Consider the following 12,519-nt stretch of genomic DNA (forward strand, 5'->3'; position numbering starts at 1 on the left):
ACAACTACCTGCTCACCCACAGTGACCCCAATTTCATGCCCAAGTGATTCCTCCACAAAAAATCTCCAGAATCCAGCCTGGCCTGGAGGAAATTCACCTACCATCACACAGTGGAAATTTAGCAATTCCCTCGGTATGCAAGAAAGGGCCTCAAGAGATAAACACTGACATATCCCTTCCTACCCACCCACTCACAATCTGCCTAAATTCATCAAATCAGCATTTCTGTCAGATGACTATCTAGCCTCTGCTTAAAAACTTCCAAAGAAGGAAAAGTCACCACCTACCAAGGAAGCCTGTTCCACTGAGGAACCACTCTGTCAGGAACTTCTTCCAGATGTTTAGCTGAATATTCTTTTAAATTAATTTCAACCCATTGGTTCTGGTCCAACCTTCTGGAGCAACAGAAAACTCTGCTCCATCTTCTATATTACAGCCCCTCAAGGTTATCATATCATCTCTTAGTTGCCTTCTCTCCAGGCTAAACAGACTAAGCTCCCTCAACCTTTCTTTATACGACTTGGTCTCCAAATCCTTCAACATATTTGTAGCCCTCCTCTGAACGTACTCCAGTTTCTCTACATCTTTCTTCAGTTTTGGTGACTAAAACTGTACATAGTGCTCCAAGTGAGATCTGTGTGTGAAGTGTGAAGAAAAGTGGTAACATCACCTTGCATGCAGGTAGAGATGTAGAGATGAAGAAGGGCTGGTTTTTTTGTACCCTGCTTTTTACTACCTGAAGGAATCTCGAAGCGGTTTACAATAGCCTACCCTTCCTCTTCCCACAAGAGACACCCCGTAAGGTAATTGAAGGCAAGAGAACTCTGAGAGAAATATGACTGACCCAAGGTCACACAGCTGGCTACATGTAGAAGAGTTGGGAATCAAACCTGGTTCTCTAGATTAGAGGCTACCGCTCATAACTACTATACCAAACTGGTTCTCCTACACGAAGCTGTCTGGTGATCTGACAGCATATATTGGAAATGAGGTCCTATGTGCCACTAAGAGCATGAGAGGATCCAGCAAAACTAAGAATTCTGACCATGAGGAACAATGTGTTGGCTCCTTTGGGACCCAACTTTCCAAACAGCAGTATCCAACACCACTCTCAATATAATAAACAAACATACCTTTTGTAGACTGAATAAATAATATGTCAAACATACACATATAACTGTTTTAGTATATATGACTCTGCAATTGTGATTAAATAAAATACAAATTCATAATAGCTTTCTCATTACTTTCTCAGTCAGTGGATACGTGTGGTATATAACTATTATGTGAGGTCCACAAAAAATGTTGATGTTAAAAAGGTGGTTGGGAACCACTGCCCTAGAATGCTCTTTATGACTACTGTAGGATTGCAAAACAAATCTATCCTGTAAAAATTGAACTGGAGCCATAAGAAGCAGAAGAAAACAAACAAGCATTAAGCCAAACAAGCACTACAATATGATGTTCCAATAAGCACTCAACCCTCCTTTACAGCTCCCTTCGTCACATTAAAAATTCAGGACAATATAGCATACATCTCTGCCCAACAACGAACTGTGGGAAAATTATTTGGATTCCAGCCAATTAAATATCTGAGGGCATTAATATTAAACTCTGAGTGGCTAATGTTATTTCTGAGCCATACCCTTCTTCATTACCTAAACCTTCATATTCTGCTCTTACTGCCATCCTCAATGAGCAAATGGGAATTTTCTCATAACTTCCTGTTGCATCCAGTAATCCCCTATAGGAAGCTGTATATATTTTTCCAGCATTTAATCAATAGTATCTACCCAATGCCTATTTATGTTAATGCAATGCATTCTTTGGTACTAAAACAAGTGACAGTATCGTAACCCAAAATACCTATTCATATACATTCTAATATGAATTTGTTATTTCTGAACCAGTCTCTGGGATAGGTGGTATAGAAATGTAATAAACTAAACAAAGCTGATTGATTTTTATGTACACAGTTTTTACACATAATAGAATAAACCAGTATAGGTAGTCTAATATCTGCCAACCACGGATATTATTCTGCATCAAGTACCTGATGTCTCAACAAAGTTTATCAAAAAATGGCAATGAAACTAAAACATTCTTCTGTATTTTAATAAAATCAGAGTCCAGTAGCACTTTTAGACCAACAAAGATTTATTCAGGGCATGAGCTTTCGAGTGCAAGCACTCTTCGTCAGACTATGATCTTCTTACATGACAGGGAATATATAGCAAAAATCAATTCTGTTACATCTGTGTCACAACCAAATACAGCCAATGATAATCCTTTGTCAAAACAGCCAAACAATCCCCTAGAATTCAGTGTACTCTATAAAGAGAAACCCAAATGCTGTTACCTGAGGTGGTAAGAGTGTGTCTGAATTGTGCACGGATCAAAGGGAATCAAAATCTGTAAAGCACTGCTTCCATACAATCACTACTGAACAGAATAATACTGCCTGATTTCTCTGTTCCTGCTGCTATACATGTATACAAATTATTTCACATATCACATCCTTCCTAACTTTCTAGGAATAAAATGCCTTGATGGAAAAGTTAGTTCTACTACTTTAAATGAGACAACCAGCACACGCAGGCTAAACAAAGCAGGGTTTTCTTCAGGCTACCAGAAGAGACATATTGTGCTTACTCTGCCAATGCCAAGGCATCAGGTATATATTTTTTCAATACCTACTCCCCATATGTTAGCCTTTCTCCATTATGAATCAACAACAGTGGAGAGAGGAGGAAAAAAGGGTGCCTGCAAGTTAAACATTTACAAGCTTTGCAAACAAAGTGACAAATCTAATTTCTGTTGTTAAGAAGGTACATGCATTTTAAATGAATACTTGAAGTCTTGCTTTCATTTCAGCTATTTCATGTAACTGTATCCTCATACACATGCTTCCTATTTCATTGATCCATAAGGACATTCCAGTCAAATCCAAATCTGTTCAAACCCAAGGCCAGTACTTTCTATCATGCTTCTTTGTTTCTATCACCTCCTTCCTGATACAAAATTCCTGATACAACATTATTTAAGCAGTCTTTACAAAAGCCAGCTATACTGCTGTCATGACACCATTTCTATCATTTGTTCGGGTAGCCACATTGTTGGTACAGACAAGTACATTGGACTGATGGATGTGATTTCTGTGGCGCAGTGGCATCAGTTATCAGGGGAAGACTCCAGTGTTGATCATATGCCTGGGTTGTTCTTTCATTCAAGATCGTGCCTCAATCCCCAAGATATGCAACTGTAAATATTTGGTATTTCTCAATGACTAAGTAAAATCTTTCTCGCTTGAGATTTTTAGTCTTGGTCCACCAAAGTAAGGCCTGCTGGAATTCTGAGGTACCTGGACTGATTCTACATTTACTTTGTTAATTCTGTTATAGAGCCTGCTTAATTCATATCAATTTGAACTCGGGTCTTCCTCTATCTCCTCCAATTGAAACAGAAAGCGTTCTGTACTTAATTGGGAAAGCTCAGAATTGGGGGGGGGGGGGAGCCAAGTGCAGCAGAAGCCTCTTTCTTTTAATGAATGAGGGGGGAGGGAAAAGGATTGGAGACAGCAGGGGGGGGGCAAGAGGCAAATATCTGCTGTGAGAAGTTAGGGCTGCACATTTACTCATGGTGGTTTTTGAAATAGTGAGGCTTATATACACTCCAGGATAGCATGGGGAAAACGTAGAGTCACCACAAATCAATCATGCTTGTTGCAGAGGGAAAATTTAAAGTATCCAAAATCAAAATGCAAATCAAATTCAATGTAGACAGGAGGGATTCTTTTGAACTGGGACTACAGTGCAAACTACACCCTTGAGAGATGTGTCCTACTTCCTGGTTATCTCTGACTAAAAAGGCCATGGGAATTGCTGGAGTTGCCATGAGTGTACTCTGCCCCACAGTAAGGAATCCATATTTAAAATGAAGAGGCCCATGAAGCATGTAAGATTCATTATGGATGAGGATGATCTGCTCCTTATGATGTCTCTTGCCAACTCCCTAGTTTTTTGTTTCTGAGTAGTATTTAATATCACCCCAAGTTCCAACCTTTGAACTTTCTGTAAGTTCACCAGGAAGCAAAAATGCCTTAGCTGATTGATTATCTCTTGTGTATCCAGGGCAGATTGTTGTCTGGAATTGGATCCTATGAACAGATAATTCAGTAATGGATGTATGTGGATATCTTGATGTCTCAGAATGACCACTGGATTTATTAATAGCTTTGAAAAGACCCTTGGGAGGGTGGACTGTCTGAAGGGTAGAGCTTCGTACTGAAAGTGGTTGTTCTTGACACAGTATCAAACATATTTATGACAGGATAGGCAAATCGAGACACTACCTCTTTTGCCCACAAGTCCTTGAATAGGAGCAGTCCCCCCACTAGCCCCACTAGCATCTCCTGTGAGTCATGCTCTTGGCAGATGTCTTCCACTGGTCCAGCCATGTGCCTGCTACAGACCAACTTCCAGAGCCTGCTGGGTGATCTGCCCGAGTAGGCCACTCTGGGTGAGTGCCATATGCTGGTCCTGGCTTGTATCATAGCACACTTCCATTGTTAAGACCTTGGCATAATGGCTTGTATCTAGTATACCTTTGATGGAATAGCATTTCCGTTTGCAGAAGAGGAAGCAACAATTTCTACTGATTCCTTCTCTGGTCCTAGATTCTAATTTTGCTTCCACAATGTTCTGGAAGGTCCACTAACTACTAGGGAAAATTTTTCAGCAGTGCTCAGTGGGCTGCAACAAGAGGGGTAGGTAGAAAAGTCCAAATTTATTAAAGCCATGAGCAGATTAGATTCTTCCTGGTATAATTTATTCAGCTGGTTCCTCTTATTTCTTGGCTGCCATATCCTACAAATGAAGTATGGCCTGAATGCCCACTTCATATTATGATTTGCATAATTTGGTTGCAACCAAATCCTAATCATTTTAGGTACACTAACATAAATTAGCCAAGATTACTTTTTAACCATTTTAACCACTTATTTGTCCCAAAAGAATCCTCTTGTCTATTGCAAGAAACATAAAACAACGTGGTTAAACTACCTCTTCTTATTTTTTCATAGTAAATTTGATGTCTAAAAAGGGACAATTTGGAAGGAAGTTAAACCCTGTGTTCCTCGCTCTTCATCCATCAATGCTGCTCAACTCCACTGATACAACAGTGAACACAGATGGCCTACAGCCACCAGCTTTGGTTTGGGAAATTCTAGAAGATTTAGGAAATTCTAGAAGGAGATGGAGCCAAGGGAAGGCTGGGTATAGAGAGAGAAGGGAGGGATCTAAGCAGGGTATAATGTCATATCATGCCAGAGATGCCACTTTCCAGAGAGGGGAAACTCCCTCTGTTGTCTGGATTAACAGTTGTAGTTCCAGGAGATTTCCAGGCACCAACTGGAGGTTGGCAACACTATGATGACCAGTTACTAAATGGTAATTTATTATGGCAATGTTATCCAAGCACTGAGATAAAAGTAGCCACATATCAGAAACAGGGAAACAGTAAGATTCTCCTTAAAACTTGAGAGGTTTCAATCAGTTTATCAACATGCACAATATAATTACTGCCATATACAGTACATATATCCTTAAAAGCATTATATAAAGTTCTAGATATACGGATATCTAAACTAACCTTCCTCACTCGAGTCACTGTCTGAGGCTTCTTCTGTAAACATCTTTAGATCCTAATACTTCTAACAGAACCAAAAAAAAATCTGTATATGTATCTTCTTTTGTGTCTTGGAAGAGACAAGTTTGATGTCTTCAGGGAATGTACTAAAGCAAAGAAGACAAATCAATCCAAATTTCAAAAATAGTTCGTAGATCAGTTGAATGAAAACAAAATTTTACCAAGAACAAAAACAATGATGAAAAGGAATGTCCACCATAGTCTACCATCAGAAGTAACCAGGGGGTACAGAAAAAACATAATTAGAAAAAACATCAGAGAAGCTCCATAGTTATATAAATTGCTGCTTGGTACTACCATATCTCACCTACTCCCAGAATACTTTTCATGGGTGAACAGAGCTGAGGCCACAAAGCACTATGACAGTGAACAAAGAGTATTGTATGATGAGCACATGATGTAGCACTTATGTCACAAAATCCTGCCAATGAGTCTTTAACAGCAAGTTACTCTGAAAGCAACCTACATGTGAATAAAACCTCTTTGTCAAGGAAAGATTGGAGACAAGGAACAGAACAAGGGAGCACTAGACTTTACTCCTCCTGGCTACAGATGGCTATCCAGCCTCTGTTTAAAAATATCCAAAGATGGAGAACCCACCACCTCCCGAGGAAGCCTTTTCCACTGAGAAACCGCTCTGTCAGGAACTTCTTCCGGATGCTTAGTCAGAATTTCTTTTGAATTAATTTCATCCCATTGAATCTGGTCTGTCCATCCATGGCAAGAGAGAACAACTCTGCTCCATCCTCTACATGGCAGCCTTTTAAATACTTGAAGATGGTTATCAGATCCCCTCTTAGTAATCTCCTCGCCAGACTACACAGGCCAAGCTCCCCCCAACCTTTCCTCATACGTCTTGGTCTACAAACTCTTCACCATCTTCGTTGCCCTCCTCTGGACACGCTCCAGTTTGTCTACAATTTCTCTAAATTGTGTAAACAAATGTACAAAGATTATATAAGTTAAACATCAATTACAGTTTTAAATTATTGCATCCACTAGGAACTGATATCAATTTACATGGAAATAATATTTTCGAGTATCTTATCAAATCTACCTAGTAAACTGGAAAAAGCCCTGCCGCTTAATTAATGATTTTTTTTTTGGCAGATGTATTGCTGTCACTTTATAGATATAGTGTCTGGATTTCAATTTTCTTGTAACAGCTCATATGTCAGTGCTTGCTTTCCATAATGCTTGAAAAAATATTTTATTTATCCAAATTTTGTTGCACATTCTTGGTAAGTAAAATCGCACTCAGATCACACTGTGGGAGGGAACCCAGAATTAGACCAGATCATGGACAAGATCATGAAATATAGCGTATCATCCCTGGAAGGCCTGTGCAACATTTATGCTTGTTACTAATAATCACACAAAGAGAACACAATTATTTTGTTTTCAGAAAATTACAAGTATACTGTGGCCACATTACAAGTATAGATCCTGTACATTTAGAATGTCATTCTGTATTCCTCATATTTCTATTCCACTGACAAAATGAGCCTCATGGGAAGGTGGTATAGAAATATAATTAAATAAACAGATATTTCGGACTCATTGAGAACCATCCAGAAGATAGTACCAACAAGATGTTATACGACCTGTTATTTTAAACGGTAAGAAAAAGACAAGCAAAGAAAGGATGCCCCAAAGACAAACCAATAAAACTGAGGACATGTGCTACAGAAGAGTCTTGATCCATCTTAAATTTGAACTTTCACAAGTCAAGTAGAATCACTGCAGTAAGTGGAAAGAAATAGGGAAACTTAATGGAGTTATTTTTAAAATTTATAGGCAGCATTTAGGGGGTTTAAAAGTTTAATGTTAAATCTAATTTAACATTTGAATTAAATTTTTAAATTATTTTCAATGTAAAATTTCAAAACTTCTAAAAATGCAAGGAAAAAAGAAAAACAAACAGTATACTTTCAAATAAAACACAAGACTTTGGGGGCCAGCCAAAGTAAATAGTATAAACAAAGATTGGAAAACAATATGGGTTTTGTATTTAATTTATTGGGGGGCAGAGGCTGAGTGGGCAGGATTTAACAAAAGTTAAACAAGCAGCATAACTAAAACAGCCAAAATTTCTCGGAAGTCGACAATTCTTCAGGTGTAGACTTTCCCTTACAATCTGTTCTCATAAGACAATAACTAGACTTAGCTGCAGCCGTTAAGATGTAAGCATTACTCATTAAAAACAAAAAACCCACCTTTCCTACTTCCCCTCCCTACCCAGTGCTAGCTGTTTGTTTGAAATGCCACATCTACGTTATTTAATTGGCACCACACTAGGGACCATCACAGTTGCCGAGTAACATTCTTAACGTGCCCCTCGTTAAAAGAACATTAATGACTGCAATCAATCCGATTCCACTTCCTAGCCCAATGATTTAATTTCCTGTACAGTATAGCTTTCAGCTTCCTTTGAAAATTTTCTCAGCCAGCATTCCTTTGCTTTTAGGCCTCTGTTCCCTATTATGTAACAGAACCAGTATTGGAGGGAGCACTAGCAGCCTACAAGTTGTAACAAATTATGCCTCTGACTGCAGGATTTCTGCTGAAAGAGAACTGTAGAAACTTTGTCTGAAGCACTCACTATTCTTGATACACAACCCCTTTCTCTTGTGCCAAGAAACAGGTAACATACCTGCACTCCCCACACCCACACCAGGATTTAAAAGCAGAAAACTCAGCAAGTTCTCCAGTACACAGTTCAAAAAATTCAGCCCAGATGCTAACAAGAGAAATCTAATAAAACTCATTTCAAACACTAATAAAGAAGATTTCATTTTTAATAAGATAAAAGTATCAAAATAAATTTATATCTTTATTGTGGTCAACTTCATATAAGGTAATGCCAACTATTAATATAAAAAGTTATTAAAATAATAGGGATTGAAATGTCTCCTTAACAGCTGAATATCTGCTTTCCTTAGACAAACTTCACACAGTTTAGTGAGGCTTGTTCCTCTGTGAATATACATCATATGGGGAGGGAGGATTTACAGACTTATGACATCTTTGTAATGTGACTCATCGGCAAAGATATTCTGGAACAAATCAAGACCTGTATAAACTCTAAGCAACATTCACATACAATGGGACCATAAAAATTTACTGTATCTTTTCCCTCAGTATTCTCACCAACAAATAACAAATTTCCGCAGCAAACCAACTATCTACTTAAAACCTGAATTCCTGTCATGCAGAACAGAGCTCTCATAGAAACATAGGCCTGTAGCAACAGTGTCAACTCATGGAAAGACCTCCCTCCATGTTATCTTCAGGTTTTATTAACTCCAATTTTTAATGGGAATCTGTTTTATCTAGAGACTAGAGAAAGTTTTCTCTGAAAATGCAAGGAACATTAACAAGGGACACAGAACTCCTTTTATGGTCAATTCAACACTTCCTATCACTCTGCAGTTAAAGGAGAACCAATGCAGATATTGAAAATACTATTAAGCAAACTTTCTTTAGTTGCTGTGTTGCAGCCTCCATACCTAGATTACCAGTCAGAGCTGAATTAAATGTAAAAGATTTAGATCATCAATCCTAAATACCATCAATACAAAGCCATTTGTTGTGCTGTCCATATTTATCTTAGGGAAATTGTTACTTTCTGAACCAGCACTCCTGATAACATCTATTACAGTAAACAAATAATTAAAAAGACTAACAATGCTTTTAAAAAATCTAAAACACTCTTAAATACATGCAGATGTCACTTTCTTGAAAGTTTTCAATGTTGTTAGAACTTGTTCATTCTAAATCCAGCACTGTCACAAAGGAGGCATTTGATTAATTTATTTTTTGTCTCTCTTTGTCACTTAGTTACATATAATTTATTCATCTTACATTAATCTATTTCAGAAAACATTTCTAAAAAACTAACACCCAAGGCATAGGAATCAAAACCACACATAAAATAGTCTACATACTATAATTCATAAAAGATATCTATATTGCATAGTATTTCCTTCTTATAGTTTGTATTTTATCAGTTGATAGCTCACTAACCTAGGCCATCCATTACTGAAGCTTTACTATTAAGCATCCTTCCATAGTTTCAGTATCTTTATCACCACAATTATTTGCAATAGAAATACAACATGAATATTTATGGGATAGAAACCTGCACACATGTATACACGCAAACACATTTTTTTAAAAAGCAGACTCGCTCCCAGACAGATTAGCCAGATGTCTGGAAGCACCGATGGGCTGGCTCAAACAAAACCTTCTGAAGCTTAATCTTTCAAAGATGGAGGCCCTGTAGTTTGGTAGAAAAGAGCCAAGTGAGGAAGCGCAACTGCCCAACCTGGATGGGGTGCAACTATCAGTTGCACACTCAGCCAGGAACCTGGGTTTGAATCTTTGACATTTCCTTTTCCATGGAGGAACAGATCACAAGAGTAGCTCAACTGGCGTTTTTCAAGCTAAACTACTAGCATCCTACCTGGCCCCAGAACACCTAGCCACAGTGATCCAGGCGACAGTCACCTATAGGCTAGATTTCTGCATCTTGCTCTACAGAGGCCTACCCTTATCCCTGATTTGGAAACTCCAACTGATGCAGAATGCAGCAGCCAGAATCCTTACAGGAACACCTTGGAGGGTCCACATCCAGCCCACACTCCAATAGCTGCACTGGCTACCAGTTGACTATAGGATTAGGCTTAAGGTTTTGGTCATCACCTTCAAGGCCATAAATGGTCTGCGACCTGAGTATCTGAGAAACCGTCTCTCTACCTATGCTCCCCAGAAAGCACTGTGCTCCAGCAATATCATCAAACTGGTGATCCTTGGCCCCAATGGTCTATCATTGACCAGAGCTAGGGCTTTCTCGGTCATGGTACCCACTTGGTGGAACGAGCTCCCAGAGAACAGGAGGGCCCTGCCAGAGCTAAAACAATTCCACAGGGCCTGCAAAAGAGAGCTCTTCCATTAGGCCTTCGGTCAGAACAAGTGAATAAGCCACCAACCACCAATCAAAGCCCAGTGGCCCCTCCCACCATTCATTGTACTTACAGAAGAAAAACAGAATCTCAGTACAGAAAGCCAAATCGCCGATTATTGAATGTCAAATGTTAAATTACAAATTGTGTTACTCTATAGATGTTCCTATTGATCAAGATGTTATTATAGACTTAAGTCAAGATGTTTACTGTATTGCATTGTATTATTTAAGCTCCAATGTAACCCGCCCTGAGCCGAAATGTATGTAGATATGGGGAGAACTGTGGCATCCATTACCTTGGTCACCAGTGACATATCCTTACACTTACGGATCTTTTCCAGCTCATTCATGGCTGCCCTTCCCAGTCTCAATCTCTTTCTGATTTCTTGTTCATAGTCTGTCCTTTGGTTGATATTAGAAATTAAGGAACAGGAAATCTCAAAACAATTTCAATTTCTTTATTGTCAGCTGCGCGCAGCTTGCAACTGGTCCCTTGCCGCCGGACTGACTTTGCGCCTGCCGATTGGGCCCTCCGATTGTCAGTCCGGGAGAAGGGGCCTATCGGCACCCTTCCTCATCCCGGACAGGGCCTGCCCTCAGGGCCCTTACTGCTTTATTTAATCCACTCCGCTAGGAGCGGTTAAAGATTTCTTAGCATATTAAACATTATTTCAGGCAAATCAATATGGGAAATTCAGCCCTGAAGAGAGTTGGTGAAGGAGACAAACAAAATTGCCTTTGCACTGGCACTGTTTGGCTATAGCTGAAATATAGGCAGTTTGGTGTAGTAGTTAAGGATGGCAGCTTCTAATCTGGGAACCCAGGTTTGATTTTTCGCTCCTCCTCCACATGCAGTCAGATGGGTGACTTTAGGCTCGCCACAGCACTGATAAAGCTGTTCTGACCGAGCAGTAATATCAGGGCTCTCTCAGTCCCACCTACCTCACAGAGTGCCTGTTGTGGAGAGAGGAGAGGAAAGGAAAGGTGATTGTAAGCCACTTTGAGACTTTTTCTGGTAGAGAAAAACGACATATAAGAACCAATTCTTCTTCTATTTTTTTCCTGAGTAAACAACAATACTGCACAAAGATAATGTTCTCATTCTCCCCTCTTTTACGTTATCTTTTAATCTCAGGGATCCAGAACCTCTGCAACTAAAATGCTAAGAAAAATTAAACATTGGTGTTTATACCTATGTTCTCTAAGAAAATTCAGCCTAAGAATCTGCTATCATAAAACACAGAGGGGATTTTTTTGTTTTTTTGTTTTAATGTTATAACAAGGAACCATTTGAAGCTAGAAAAAAATCAAAATGCGGTTGACAAAATAATGCAAGGAATGGGAGAGATCAACATTCTTCAACCATATGAAGCATGAATGGGAACAAATAAACCAAAAGAAAATAATTAGTGCAAGAACAAATACTAGAATAGTTAAAAGTTAACACAGTAGCTAATTATTGTGGTAAGGAACTGCAGCATAACCACAGAGAAGCAAATCAAGTAAAAACAGTCCACACATTGTTGTGGGTGTCATTTTAGTGTTCTGCCAGTGGTTAAAGGTACAAGAATCAGATGTCATGCTAAGATACCAAAAATTAAGGTGGGTTCCAGCTTCGTGTTAAAAAAAAATAAGACTACTGGATCAGGACAATAGGCTGTATCAAGCCAAGTTTTCCGCTAGTGAAAAAGGAAGCATTATTTTGACCACCGAGAAAAGTTATGCCTGTATATGCAAAGCAGCTGGAGTAAAATGGGAACTAGGTGAGAGTGAATGACAAAACTAGTCAGATCCAGCCCATTATTATTTAAACAGACTGTCAACTGAACTGCTTAAAAGGTAGAATA

The 12,519-nt window shown here is 38.9% G+C and overlaps 1 protein-coding gene across 12 annotated transcripts in view; it reads right to left on the minus strand.

Moving 5' to 3' along the window:
* The window catches only part of MLLT3 (MLLT3 super elongation complex subunit), a 131,760-nt gene that overhangs the window by 69,057 nt on the left and 50,184 nt on the right, over window positions 1-12,519 (minus strand). The window contains exons 1-2 of one of the 12 annotated variants that reach the window (XM_077345194.1): window positions 6,014-6,032; window positions 5,650-5,792 (exon numbers count right to left, since the gene is read on the minus strand). The exons of 10 other annotated variants lie outside the window; for them this stretch is intronic. In XM_077345194.1, coding sequence (XP_077201309.1) covers window positions 5,650-5,692 — 43 coding nt within the window. In that variant the 5' untranslated portion in view covers window positions 5,693-5,792; window positions 6,014-6,032. Of the gene's footprint in view, window positions 1-5,649; window positions 6,033-12,519 lie in introns of those variants that run through there. One more of the 12 variants, XM_077345193.1, reaches the window with a different exon arrangement.

Source organism: Paroedura picta, chromosome 7, assembly GCF_049243985.1.
Source record: "Paroedura picta isolate Pp20150507F chromosome 7, Ppicta_v3.0, whole genome shotgun sequence".
NCBI classification, from domain to species: Eukaryota; Metazoa; Chordata; class Lepidosauria; order Squamata; family Gekkonidae; genus Paroedura; species Paroedura picta.